The 15,253-nt window shown below is 48.5% G+C and overlaps 1 protein-coding gene across 1 annotated transcript in view; it reads left to right on the forward strand.

The window, feature by feature from the left end:
• Positions 1-15,253, forward strand: part of LOXL2 (lysyl oxidase like 2) — a 58,900-nt gene that overhangs the window by 5,090 nt on the left and 38,557 nt on the right. Inside the window, exons 2-3 of the mRNA XM_071579081.1 lie at positions 7,232-7,649; positions 11,441-11,616. Of these exons, the coding sequence (XP_071435182.1) occupies positions 7,304-7,649; positions 11,441-11,616 (522 nt within the window). The 5' untranslated portion in view covers positions 7,232-7,303. The remainder of the gene's footprint in view (positions 1-7,231; positions 7,650-11,440; positions 11,617-15,253) is intronic.

A 15,253-nucleotide genomic window follows, 5' to 3' on the forward strand; every position in this document is an offset into this window, starting at 1 on the left:
CAGGGTCACCCCCACTGTCCCAGGGACACCCCCACTGTCCCAGGGTCACCTCCCACTGTCCCAGGGTCACCTCCCACTGTCCCAGGGACACCCCCACTGTCCCAGGGACACCTCCCACTGTCCCAGGGACACCCCCACAGTCCCAGGGACACCCCCACAGTCCCAGGGACACCTCCACTGTCCCAGGGACACCTCCCACTGTCCCAGGGTCACCTCCCACTGTCCCAGGGACACCCCCACTGTCCCAGGGTCACCCCCACTGTCCCAGGGTCACCTCCCACTGTCCCAGGGACACCCCCAAAGTCCCAGGGACACCTCCCACTGTCCCAGGGACACCTCCCACTGTCCCAGGGTCAACTCCCACTGACCCAGGGTGCTCCAGCCTGGCCTTGGGCACTCCCAGGGATGGAGCAGCCACAGTGTCTCTGGGAATTCCATCCCATCCATCCCCACCCTCACAGCCAGGAATTCCTTCCCAATATCCCCCCCATCCCTGCCCTCTGCCAGTAGGAGCCATTCCCTGTGTCCTGTCCCTCCATCCTTTGTTCCAAGTCCCTCTCCAGCTCTTGGAGTCCCTTCAGGCCCTGCAAGGGGCTCTCAGGTCTCTCTGGGAATTCCATCCCAGCCCCTCCCCACCCTCCCAGCCAGGAATTCCTTCCCAGTATCCAACTGGTCAGTTTTGCAGTAGGAGCCATTCCCTGTGTCCTGTCCCTCCATCCCTTGTCCCCAGTCCCTCTCCAGCTCCTGGAGCCCCTTTAGGACCTGGAAGGGGCTCTCAGGTCTTCTCTGGAATCCCATCCCATCCCTCCCCACCCTCCCAGCCAACAATCCCTTCCCAATATCCCACCTCACCCCAGTCCCTGCCAGTTGAAATCCATCCCAGTGCCAGTTGAACCCCAAGTCTTTCAGCTGCCTCTGGGCTGGAGCTGAGGAGGGGCTGAGACCCCCAGAGCTGCTGGTGGGACGGAGCTGGAGCTGCCAGGGATGGGCAGGAGCCCTGGAATGGGCTGGGATGGAGGGACCTTGAAGGTCACCCAGTGCCACCCCTGCCCTGGGCAGGGACACCTCCCACTGTCCCAGGGACACCTCCCACTGTCCCAGGGGGCTCCAGCCTGGCCTTGGACACTCCCAGGGCTGGAGCAGCCACAGGTTTTCTGGGAATTCCATCCCAGGCCCTCCCCACCCTCCCAGGGAAGAATTTCTTCCCAATATCCCATCTAAACCAGCACATGGAATCATGGAATGGTTTGGGCTGGAAGGGACCTTAAAATCCATCCAGTGCCACCCCTGCCCTGGGCAGGGACACCTCCCACTATCCCAGGGACACCTCCCACTGTCCCAGGGTCACCTCCCACTGTCCCAGGGACACCTCCCACTGTCTCAGGGGATGGATTTAAAGTCCCTTCCAACCCAAACCATTCCAGGATTGGGATGAATCTGTTTGGAAATGATCCTGTTGTGTCCTTGTCAGGCTCTGTGTGTTCCCTGCGAGACCCAAGACTGGAGTGTGCAAAGGGCTGAGTCAGCAGCTGTCAGGAACATTCCCCAAAGCCTTAAATTCCATGGGAATGTGGTGCTGGAGTCTCATCTCACAGCCTGAAGTACAGGATGGAGAGCCAGGAGACCTGGAGTATTTCCTGGCTTCTCCACTGACTTCATTCAATAGGTTTTTAATGCTCTGTCTTGGATTCCTTTGAATGGAGAGACCAAAATACATAAAATTACGTCATTAATAAGTCTGGAGGTTATTAGAGGGTGTGAGGGGAGGAATGAGCCCTCCAATAAAGGGGAAATCCAGCCCAAACCAAACCTCTCCTGCAAATTAAAGCCTGGATTTGTTCTCAGGGAGTTCAGCATGTGCAGTTTGAGGGCTGGGCAAAGAATGTGCTCAGATCTTGCTCACCCAGCAGTGGCTTTGCTTGAATATTTTCCATGTTCAGTGTTGCTATTGTGGCTTATCTGCTGCCCCCTAAATGAGTGTGTGCCTGACACTGTCCCTGCCCTTCTTCAAGAGCTCCCAGTGAGTCTGTGGCTGAAGCTGTGACTGTTTTCTCTGACTCTGGTGCTGTAAAAGATCTTGGAGCTGAGGGGGAAAGAACAAAGCCAGGATTGGTGTGGCTGTTGGGCTGTGGAGAGAAAGAAATGCTGGGAAATCTTGTTTTCTTGTTTTCTCAATCCCCCAGACCAGGCCTGGGTTAATTCTGCTCTGGGATCCCAGAGGAAACTGGGCAGGATGGTTTGGATCATGGAACTTTGGGATGAGAGGGATCTTAAAGCTCATCTGCCACCTCTTGCCATGGGCAGGGACATCTCCCACCAGTCCAGGTGGCTCCAAGTCCTTCCAACATGGCCCTGGACACTTCCAGGGATGGGGAGGCCACAACCAGGAGATGCTCAAGCCTCTTCCATGCCAGAGCTGCCAGTTGTACCCACTATGCAGTCCTGAGGTGCCATCCTTGGGATGCTCCCCTGGACACTGCTGGGCTCCTGAAGAAACACCAAGACACTCCTGTGTCCAAATTCCTCTGGATTCAGCTTTTCCTGAGGCTGAGCAGCTTCTCTGAAGCGCCTCCACAAACAGGAGCTGTGGGAGAAGAGGAGGCTCAGAGGTGACCTCAGCACTGTCTGGAACTGCCTGAAGGGAAGTTGTGGCCAGCTGGGGGTTGGTCTCTTCTCCCAGGCACTCAGCAATAGGACAAGGGGGCACGATGGGCTCAAGCTCTGCCAGGGGAAATTGAAGTTGGAGAGCAGAAAGAAATTCTTTGCAGAGAGAGTGCTCAGGGATTGGAATGGGCTGCCCAGAGAGGGGGTGGATTCCCCATCCCTGGAGGGTTTGAACCTGAGCTTGGCCGTGGCACTGAGTGCCATGATCTGGTAAAGGGACTGGAGTTGGACCAAGGGTTGGACTTGATGATCTCAGAGGGCTTTTCCAACCCAATCTATTCTGTGATTCTGTGGATGTGACACTGAGGGAGAATCCACCATGTCTTGATCCAACCCTACTGTGATCACCAGCCCAGGGCACAGAGTGCCCTGGGCTGGTGATCACAGTGGGGTTGGATCAAGGGTTGAACTTGCTGATCTCAGAGGTCTTTTCCAACCCAATCCATTCTATGATTCTGTAAGTGGAAGGATTTGGCTCTGCAGACACTGGGAGGGCTTGGTCTGCTGGGCAGGAGCTTTTTGGGAGCTGATGGTGGCACTGCCTGAAGGAAAAGCTCTCCATGGTTGCTGGGTTGTCTCCTCAAGAGTTGCTGCTGCTCTGATCCTATGGAGAATTCCTAATCCTGTGGATAATCCCTCCAAGATGCCCTTTTGGAGCTGGACTGGGCTCTGGGAGTGGTTGGGCAGTGCCTTCCCCTGGAGGAGTCCCTCCTGCTCCCTGTGTGACCTGAGTCATGTTCCCTGCTGGAGGCTTGGGAATGTGTCCATCCCTGCAGGCCCCTTGGGAATGTGTTCATTCCTGCAGGCCCCTTGGAATTCCTGCTGGCTGCTCAGACTTCCCTCTGTGGAGCAGGGAGTGTTGTCCTCCCTCCCCAGGATTTCTGCAGTTCTGTAATAAATGAGAGGGGTTTTACTCATGGACTTGGTTTTTAGACTTGGACTTCTTGGTCCTTGGGGGCCCTTCTGTGATTCCTGAAGCTTTTGGGGAACAAAAGCAAACCCTCCTGCAGTTCCCTTTTGGAGTCTGACTCAGCAAAGAGCACAAATTACACCTCCAATCACCACCATAATCTCAATTAGTGTCTCCCTGACTAATCTTGGTATCAATTAAACCAACCTGCAAGTCTGTTCTGACCTTCCCCTCCCTTCCAGCTGCTCCTGCACCACGAGGTCTCCCAGTGCTGGGACTTCTGGAAAGGCTCTGGCAGGTGGCAGTGCCCTGTCTGCTCCAAGAATTCCCACTCCAGAGGGCACAGCTCCCAGCTGGGACCCACCTCAGCCTTCCCTCAATGGGTTCCCCAAATCTTTATGTCTTTTGGCTCAAACCCTGGAGGGAAATGACTCCAGAGCTTTGCTTGGAATAGCAGGAGCCCTGGGAAGTGGGAATTCCCAGCTCTGGAGCTGCTCCTTGGCCTCTGCCCAGGAGGGACCCCCCCAGCCAGGGCTGACACTGGGCACTGTTTGCCTTGGCACGAGGGCTGGGGGAAACCTGCTGGGTTTGGGCTGTTTCTTCAGCCTTTCCTCCTGTAAAATATTCTGGTTTAGTTCATGTGGAGCTTTCTGGAGGCTCATAAACCAACTAAAACCCAAAGCCAGAGGGGAATTTGGCAGGTTGTGTTGATGAGACCATCACCTTATCTCTGAGAGCCTTGGCTGGGAGGTCACTCACCACATTATCTGCCCTTTTCCTTCCCAAATATCCTTCCTGTGGCTGCAGCACCATCCAGGCCCCAGAAATATAAACACAAATATATCCAAACAGAGCAGCTCCATGTGGGACAACCCTGGGAAAGCTTTAATGACTTCTTTAGGAACCCAAGCATGAGTTTGCAGCCAAAGCTGCTCCTCCTCCTCTTAGTTCTTGGCCAGAGTTTTGTTGCAGCTCAGCTCAGTTTGGGATCAGTGCTGTTAAAAACGCTGTTTGTGCAGTTGAAAGGACCAACAGCCCCAGCAAATGAAGGAGATCAAAACAGATGTTTGAAGAGGGAAAACTGAGAGCCAGGTTTGCCTGAGGAGCTTGTGGATGTGAAGCTGCACAACCTCCCCTTTGGTGCTTTATAAGGACCATGTGTCCTGCTCTGAGGGGATCACTGGAGGGTTTGATCCATCCGGGCCAGTTGCTCTGCCCTGTGTGTTTATCCCCATCTTGTAGCCATGAAAAAGCCACTGGGAGAGGTTTGTAGTGGAGCCAGTGGAAGTCAGGGCTGTGTGATGGGACTGGACACTGTTATCCTACCCAGGGATCCTGCCCTGCCAGCTGCATTTCCTTTGGAAAATCCCCCCTCTTTGCTGCTGGAGGGAATATCAGTTGTGTTTCCTTCCTGTGACCTGGGGCAGGACTCGATTTGATTCCTCTCTCTCACCAAAAAAAAATCAGCTCCTCAGAACCAAATGTTTCTTTTCCAAGAATTTTTTGCTGCATTTTCCCTCCCCCCCTGATTGTAAAATCTCCTCTTGCTTTTCCTGACACCCAGTGCTGGAATTTTACCCCACCTGCTGCTATTTAATGTATTTATTCCTTGGGCAAAACCTTTTCATTCCCAGTTTTCCAAACATTCCAGCCCTATTTAACACTCAGGGAAACTGAGGCCAGCCCTGGCAGTGCCCTGGCAGTGCCCTGGCTGAGGGCAGTGTTGGAGCTGAGCTTTGGACTAATGTCTCTGGAATTCTGGGCTGCTTGCCTGGGATTTCTGACCCACCTCCTCATCCTGCAGCTCCAAAGGCTGTTGATGCATTTTGCTGTGTCTCTGGGTGAGGTTGTGACTTCCTGGTGGTTTTTTTAGGGATAGCTCAGACCCAGCAAGAATTCCAGTGGGTTTTAGTTTCTAGACATCTGGGGTTGGAGCCAAGTCTCTCCCCCTTCTCCCTCCCCTTTGGTGGCTGCCAGGAAATAATGGAGCTTTAAAAGGCTGGGGAGGTTTTTCCCACTGTGCTCTGGCATTGCTTCATTTGGAAACTATGGGATGTTCACCCCCCACGTGTGCTCCTTGACCACTCCATGTGCCTGGATGTGCTCCTTGACCACTCCATGTGCCTGGATGTGCTCCCTGACCACTCCATGTGCCTGGATGTGCTCCCTGACCACTCCATGTGCCTGGATGTGCTCCCTGACCACTCCATGTGCCTGGATGTGCTCCTTGACCACTCCATGTGCCTGGGTGTGCTCCCTGACCACTCCATGTGCCTGGATGTGCTCCTTGACCATTCCATGTGCCTGGATGTGCTCCTTGACCACTCCATGTGCCTGGATGTGCTCCTTGACCACTCCATGTCCCTGGATGTGCTCCTTGACCACTCCATGTCTCTGGATGTGCTCCTTGACCACTCCATGTGCCTGGATGTGCTCCTTGACCACTCCATGTGCCAGGATGTGCTCCCTGACCACTCCATGTGCCTGGATGTGCTCCTTGACCACTCCATGTGCCTGGATGTGCTCCCTGACCACTCCATGTGCCTGGATGTGCTCCTCAAGCATTCCACGTGCCTGGATGGAGGACACCAGTGGGAAGCAGGCAGGGAAAGAGCAGGATTTAAACTCTGGGATCCTCATCCCCTACAGGTGCTCCTTGACCATTCCATGTGCCTGGATGTGCTCCTTGACCATTCCATGTGCCTGGATGGAGCCTGGGGAGGACATGCCAGGGAAAGAGCAGGATTTAAACCCTGGGATCCTCATCCCCTACATGTGCTCCTTGACCATTCCATGTGCCTGGATGGAGGACACCAGTGGGAAGAGGCAGGGAAAGAGCAGGATTCAAAACCTGAGATCTTCATCCCCCAAAGTGCTCCTCAAACATTCCACGTGCCTGGATGGAGGACACCAGTGGGAAGCAGGCAGGGAAAGAGCAGGATTTAAACTCTGCACTGGGTCTAGATGGAATTCCTCCCATGAGTCAAGAAGTTGCCTCTTCCTCCCTTAAATGATTGGGCTCATTTAAGGATGGAGCACTTGGATGACAACAAGTCCCTCTCCAGACTTAGCAACCAAAACCTGGATTCATTCTCCACTGTTCCATGGGGTTATCCAAGACTTCTGCCAAGTGTCTGTGTCCTGTAACATGTTGATTTTCTACAAGTGAAACTGTGCAGGAACAGAAATAACCCTTTTGTTGTAGTGGGAAAACAGACTTCACTCTAAATCCCTCCCTGCCATCCATATTAGATTTCCTTCCCCTTCTGGTTTTCCACTGTTTTAAGTGGTGGGTTTGGCTTCTTTCTTGAAGGAGAAAAACGGTTCAGTCCTGACCTGTAGGATTTGAAACAAGGTTTTTGTAACTTGCTGCAGCCACTGGGACTTGCAGGGAACAGGAAAATCAATTGCTGGCTCTTGCAACCTCTACAGTTTTATCCTGGGAAAATGGATTTTTCAGCTGAACCTGCTTGGCAGGTTGACATAAACCTACAAATGGGTTTAATGGGGTGGGTTTGGGGTGGGGTTTTTTTCCGCTTTGTCCACCTAACAAGAAATAATTCACAGTCAGAGCTAGACATGATCCCTCCCCTAATTGCCAAAGATGTGGAGTTTGTATCACGACCAAGCCTCGCTCAGACTGTTCTCTCCTCCCAGAACAGGCACCCCAGCCCCCCCTGCACTGCCTGGCAGCCGAGGATCGGGCTCTGAGACTGGTGGGCACCCACAATGGGCACATTCTGGGCACTCCCTCCCCACCCCTGCCTGCTGCTGCTGCTCCTCACCCCGCTGAGCCTCGCCCAGTACGAGCACTGGCCCTACGGGTACCCTGAGCCCCCTGCCCAGCCCTACCAGCCCCCCCAGAGAGCAGCCGACGTGCCCAAGATCCAGCTGAGGTTGGCAGGGCAGAAGAGGAAGCACAACGAGGGCAGGGTGGAGGTTTTCTACGGCGGCGAGTGGGGCACCGTGTGCGACGACGACTTCTCCATCCACGCTGCCCACGTGGTGTGCAGGGAGCTGGGCTATGTGGAGGCCCTGTCCTGGCTGCCCAGTGCCAAGTATGGCAAGGGAGAAGGTAAGGGGGGTCCTGAGCTGCTGGGGTGGTCTCTGAACTCCCACTGAGCCGTGGGGTGTCCATCTGATGGGAGGTGTTGGGGTGGTTCTTTGTGGTCTCCTTAAATCCCATCCTGTCCCATCTCCTGCCCTGGGCAGGGACATCTCCCACTGTCCCAGGGACATCTCCCACTGTTCCAGGGACACCTTCGACTGTCCCAGGGACACCTCCCACTGTTCCAGGGACACCTCCCACTGTCCCAGGGACATCTCCCACTGTTCCAGGGACATCTCCCACTATCCCAGGGACACCTTCCACTGCCCCAGGGACATCTCCCACTGTCTCAGGGACACCTCCCACTGTCCCAGGGACATCTCCCACTGTCCCAGGGACACCTCCCACTGTCCCAGGGACATCTCCCACTGTCCCAGGGACACCTCCCACTGTCCCAGGGACATCTCCCTCTGTCCCAGGGACACCTCCCACTGTCCCAGGGACATCTCCCACTGTCCCAGGGACACCTCCCACTGTTCCAGGGACATCTCCCACTATCCCATGGACACCTCTCACTGTCCCAGAAACACCTCCAACTGTCCCAGGGACACCTCCCACTATCCCAGTTGTTCCAGCCTGGCCTTGGACACTCCCAGGGATGGGGCAGCCACAGCTTCTCTGGGACTCCCATCCCAGCACCTCAACACCCTCCCAGCCAACAATCCCTTCCCAATATCCCACCTCACCCCAGTCCCTGCCAGTTGAAATCCATCCCAGTGCCAGTTGAACCCCAAGTCTTTCAGCTGCCTCTGGGCTGGAGCCGAGGAGGGGCTGAGACCCCCAGAGCTGCTGGTGGGACGGAGCTGGAGCTGCCAGGGATGGGCAGGAGCCCTGGAATGGGCTGGGATGGAGGGACCTTGAAGGTCACCCAGTGCCACCCCTGCCCTGGGCAGGGACACCTCCCACTGTCCCAGGGACACCTCCCACTGTCCCAGGGTGCTCCAGCCTGGCCTTGGACACTCCCAGGGATGGAGCAGCCACAGCTTGTCTGGGAATTCCATCCCATCCCTCCCCACCCTCCCAGGGAAGAATTTCTCCCCAATATCCCATCTAAACCAGCACATGGAATCATGGAATGGTTTGGGTTGGAAGAGACTTTCAAGATCATCCAGTGCCACCCCTGTCATGGGCAGGGACACCTCCCACTGTCCCAGGGGCCTCCAGCCTGGCCTTGGACACTCCCAGGGATGGGGCATCCTCTGAGAAATCCTCTGGGAATTCCATCCCAGCCCCTCCCTATCCTCACAAGGATTTCTTCCCAATATCCAACCTAAATTTCCCCTCTTTCTGTTTGAACCCATCCCCCTTGTCCTGTCACTGCAGTTCCAAGTTGGCCTTGGACACCTCCAGGGATGGGAAATCCTCTGGGAAATCCATTCCAGGGCCTGCCCACCTTCACAGGGAGGAATTCCTTCCCAATATCCCACCTATCCCTGCCCTCTGGCAGTGGGAAGCCATTCCCTTTGTCCTGCCCCTCCTTGTCCACACTCTTGGCACCCACCCAGGATGGATATGTGGAAAATTGCACCTCATTCCCAAAAATGTGCTGAACAGAGACTTTGGAAGGGGAATATTTGTGTGTGACAGCAGCGAATTCTCCCCATTCCCAGAAGGGATTTTTAAAGAGTTTGAGAGAGAAAAGCTCTGAACTGACACAGAGATCTCTGTAAGAGCAGATGACCCTCCAGATCTCCTGGGGGTTGCTGTGTTGGCAGCTCAGCCTTGACCTCCAGAGGACTTTTCCTGCCCCCCCTGGAGCCTGGCACTGTGGTGTATCCCACAGATGGGCATTCCCTCTGCAGCTGGCCTGAACTTGGCTCTCCTTTAAGCACTTTATAGTCCTCACACCTCCAAATTTCCCCATAAAAGAGCAAACAGCCCTTAGCAGGGACTGACTGACATGGGAAGCCTGGAAAGTTCTCCCAAACTGTGGCTTTTGGCTCTTGGAGCAGAGCAGGAGGTTTCCAAGTGAGGGAGAGGCCACGACATCTGAAAAGAAACCAGTTTAGTGGGAATGAGCATTCCCTGAATCCCAGGGTGGCTCTGGGGAAATCCTGGAGCATCCAATGGTAGGTCCAGGTTCTGGGGGGGCTCTTTGTGTTCCTTTTTTTGGGAACACGGGGAGATGTTGGAATGAAGGGCTGCAGAACATCCTGGTGGCTCCAAGGATCAGGCAGCACTTCCATCCCAAGGATGTGTTACTTTGGAACTGTTGAGGTTGGAAAAGGCCCCTGAGATCCTCCATTCCAGGCTAGAAGAGCATTTGCTACCCTAAAATATGGGAATTGTTGTTCCTTGTGCTTTAGGGAGCAAATTTCCTGTCCCCAGCACATTTCCAAGGGGGAAAATAGGCACTTGGAGAAGATGATTCTCAAAGGTTCTGTTGGGGTTTTTTTTTGCTCTTGAGTTGATTTTTGGAGGTGACACCAGGTGGGTTTTGTCTGTTCATTTCAGAAGGGAGTTCTGAAGGACCTGGGGTTTTTTTTAAATAATATTTATGTGCACAGACACACTTTTTGCTGGAGGGAAAATGGTAATTACAGGCTGGAAACTGGAGCTGGCATTTGGTTTTCAAAGAGCACCCAACTAAGAGCAGGTTCCAATCAACAGGGGGTTGTTAAAGACGTGCAAAAATTTGCTTTTAAGAAGTTGAAGCATTTCAGCAAAGCCTGAGCTGCTCCTCCAGGAGGTTTAATGAGGATTTGATGAGGAATGATGGAGGGAGGTTTGGTGAGTGATTAGAGGCTGATCAGCCAATCAGGGCACTTTGGGGACATTGTGTGCCCAGGGTTGTCACCAGAGCAGGTCTCAGTGCCCTCAGTGGGCAGGACTGAGGGTGGGTATTCCCATGAGGATGAGGAAGGGCAAAGCTTTGGGGCAGAGCCCTTCCCTCTGAGTAGTGGGGGCAGTTCCTTGTCTCCTTTACCAGGTTTATTTTAGTGACAGTCTGTGCTGGTTTAAAGGTAAAACCTGCAGGAGAAATGAACCCACCACAAGAGAGATTATAAATCAGAGTTACAGTTTAATACCAATATTGCAATCAATGCAGTGGCACAAAGAGCAATTGGGTTTAACCCCCAAACCCAGCAGTCTAACCCAGCCCCCTGGGGCACAAACACAGGGGGGTTTGGTGGCCCCTGTGCTGAGCCCCACGTGGTTCCCCCGAGGCCAAAGGCAAAGGAGGGGACAAAGCTGTTGGTGCAGATGATGGCAGAGTCTGGTGGAGAGTTGGGGGCTCCTCCTGTGCAGGGTCTGCTCCTGCTCTGGATGCCAGGAGTGGTGCCAGAGGTGGCCAAAGGCCAAGATTGTCTCCCCTGAGGTTTGGGTGGGAGCCCCCAGTGCCTCCCCCAGGGCAGGGAGTTCCACCCTGGGGGATCTGACTCTGGCACTCAGGGGGGATTTTGGACTCGTTGCTGGCCCCTGAGCAGAGCTGAGCCCTCAGGTGGGTGTGGAGGTGCCAAGGAGTCCCTGCAGGGCAGTTCTCCCAGCTCCTCTGCCAGGCTTCTTTCCCAGCCAGCTCCCAGCCTGAGGGCTCAGCTGTGCCCTGGGCAGCTGCTGCCAATGGGCCCTTGGGAACAGTTGCTGGGCAATGGCCCAGAGGGTTTGGAATGCCCAGCTTTGGGCACCCCCACACTGGGACAAACTGGGACAAACTTGCTGAACTGGGACACAGTCAAAGCCCAGCAGCTTCCCTTGCTTTCAGTCCAGCCCAGATCCCCCTCTGGGTGAGTCTCAGCTCCGTTTTCTTTGCCCTCCAGGGAAGATCTGGCTGGACAATGTGCACTGCACGGGCAAGGAGCCCTCCCTGGCATCCTGTGGCTCCAACGGCTGGGGGGTCACCGACTGCAAGCACAGCGAGGACGTGGGAGTGCTGTGCAGTGAGAAGAGAATCCCTGGCTTCAAGTTCGACAACTCCCTGATCAACCAGATCGAGGTAAACACACCTCAAAACACACGGAAAATCCCTGAGCTGCTGGGGCAGAACCCGCCGGGGACAGGGCTGGGAAATGTGGCACTTATTGATCCCAGCAAAGCAAACTCTGCGCTCCTGGTGGGGCTGAAGGGGCCAAATTCAGTGTCCAGGTGCAGCTGTTCAGGGTATTATATATATCAGGGATATTATATATTATATATTATATATATATATCAAGGATATTATATATATTATATATATATTATATATTAAGGCTATTACATATATATATATCAAGGATATTGTATATATTATATATATTATATTTATTAAGGATATTATATATTATATATATTATATATCAAGGATATTATAGATATTATATATATTAAGGATATTATATATATTATATTTATTAAAGATATTACGTATTATATATTATATATATATCAAGGATATTATATATATTAAGGATATTATATATATTATATTTATTAAGGATATTATATATTATATATATATATCAAGGATATTATATATATTAAGGATATTATATATATTATATATATTAAGGATATATATTATATTATATATATTAAGGATATTATATTTGTATTATATATATAAAGGATATATATATAATATATATCAAGGATTTTATATATATTAAGGATGCTGGGCTGAAGGTGCAAAATTCAAATTCCAGGTTCAGCTGTTCAGGATATTCTATAAACTATATTAATTAAGGATATTATATATATTAAGGATATTATATATATTATACATATTAAGGATATTATATCTATGATATATAGTAAGGATAATATATATAATATTTATTAAGGATATTATATATATAATATATATATAATATTTATTAAGGATATTATATATATAATATATATTAAGGATATTATATATAATAAGAATTTTGAAGGGGTTTTATAGCTTGAGAATAAGGACAAATAATAAAGAAATCATAATAAATTCCTGCAGCTCCACAATCAGAACTGAAAATTTAATATAGTTGGAATTAATATATGGCTTAATATAATATCTATATTAATATAGGGATTAAGATAATATTTATATTAATATAGGGATTAATATAATATTTATATTATATAGTGATTAATATTTATATTAATATAGTGAATAATATAATATTAATATAGTGGTTAATATAATATTTATATTAATATAGTGATTAATATAATATTTATATCAATATGTGGTTTAATATAATATTTATATAGGGATTAATATTTATATTAATATAGTGAATACTATAATATTAATATAGTGATTAATATAATATTTATATTTATATAGGGATTAATATACTATTTATATTAATATAGTGGCTAATACAATATTTATATCAATATGTGGTTTAATATAATATTTATCTTAATCTATATGTTAATATAATATTTATATTTGTATAGGGATTAATATTTATATTAATATAGTGAATAATATAACAGTTATATTTATATATGGCTTTAATATAATATTTATATTAATATAGGAATTAATATAATATTGATATCAATATATGGTTTAATATAATATTGATATCAATATATGGTTTAATATAATATTTATATTTGTATAGGGATTAATATTTACATTAATATAGTGAATAATATAATATCATATAATATTTATATATGGCTTTAATATAATATTTATATTAATATAGGAATTAATATAATATTTATATTAATATAGTGAATAATATAATATTTATATTTGTGTAGGGATTAATATACTATTTATATTAATATAGTGGTTAATATAATATTTATATTTATATATGGATTAATATATTAATATAGTGAATAATATAATATTTATATTTATATACGGCTTTAATCTAATATTTATATTAATATAGGAATTAATATAATATTGATATCGATATATGGTTTAATATAATATTTATATTAGTGTTTAATATAACATTTATATTAATATAGAGCTTAATATAATTACTATTTGGCTTAATATATTTGGAATAATTTAGGGAGGCCAAATGTGTTCTGTGCTCACAGAGGTTCCATCTGGGTGACTCTTGTTGGTTCATTGCATGAAAATTCTGCCTTTTCTTCCTCCCAGTGTCTCCCCTGGGTACTGGGACCAGTTTGGAGCTGTCTGGTGTGCCGGGGGGGTCAGCAGGGTTGGCTTTGGGGGCGAACAGGACTCAGAGTCACGGTTTGAAGGGGTGGGCTTGCACAAAAAATAGAGATTTCTGCCCAGTCTGACTAAGCAGTGCTGAAGAAACCGTGATAACAGCAGGGAAATATTGCTGGGAATGGGGGATTAGTGCTGGGAGAGAGGAGGGGAAAGGAAAGCGTGGGCTGGTCACCGTGGGGAAGGTGCTGGGCTGGGACTGGGTCATACTGGGAGGGAGGCTGAGGGGGAGACTCTGGGGAAATGACAGAACCAAGAGGTGTAAATCACTTGGCCCATCACAGCTCATTTTTGGGGGGTTGTGTCACATCCCCTCCCACATCCCTGAGCCTTTCCATTCCCTCTCCTGTTGGGAAGGGGCAGTGCCTGCCTGGAAGAGGCCACTTTATTCCCTCTGGTAACTCCTGCAGGCATTAAAGGTGGCATTAAATACAGGCATCAAATACAGGCATGAAATGTGGCATTAAAATACATACATTAAATACAGGCATGAAATGTGGCATCAAATGTGGCATTAAATACAGGCATGAAATGTGGCATTAAATACAGGCATTAAATACAGGCATGAGATGTGGCATTAAATACAGGCATGAGATGTGGCATTAAATACAGGCATGAGATGTGGCATTAAATGTGGCATTAAATGTGGCATCAAATGTGGCATTAAATACAGGCATTAAATACAGGCATGAGATGTGGCATTAAATACAGGCATGAAATGTGGCATTAAATACAGGCATTAAATACAGGCATGAGATGTGGCATTAAATACAGGTATGAAATACAGGTATGAAATGTGGCATTAAATACATACATTAAATACAGGCATGAAATGTGGCATTAAATACATACACTAAATACAGGCATTAAAGGTGGCATTAAATACATACATTAAATACAGGCATGAAATGTGGCATTAAATACATACATTAAATACGGGCATGAAATGTGGCATGAAATGTGGCATTAAATACAGACATTAAAGGTGGCATTAAATACAGGCATCAAATGTGGCATCAAATGTGGCATAAATACTGGCATTAAATGTGGCATTAAATACAGGCATGAAGTGTGGCATTAAATATGGCATTAAATGTGGCATTAAACGTGGCATCAAATACAGGCATGAAATGTGGCATCAAATGTGGCATTAAAAACAGGCATTAAATATGGCATTAAATACATACATTAAATACAGGCATGAAATGTGGCATTAAATACTGGCATTAAATGTGGCATCAAATACAGGCATGAAATGTTACATCAAATGTGGCAGGAATATTGGGAGGGGTGTCCTGGGAGCTCAGAGGAAAAGAAAAGTTTCCCCATGTTGGTTTTAAACACAAAACTTTGTGCTGCTGCCTCTGGTTTGGGAGGAACAGTCAGAGCTGCAGACACAGCCACTGAACTGCCAGAACTGAAGGTTTGGGAAATAAAACAAGTGGAATCTGCTGCTTTGGGC

The sequence above is a fragment of the Pithys albifrons genome, chromosome 29, assembly GCF_047495875.1.
Source record: "Pithys albifrons albifrons isolate INPA30051 chromosome 29, PitAlb_v1, whole genome shotgun sequence".
Taxonomy (NCBI): domain Eukaryota; kingdom Metazoa; phylum Chordata; class Aves; order Passeriformes; family Thamnophilidae; genus Pithys; species Pithys albifrons.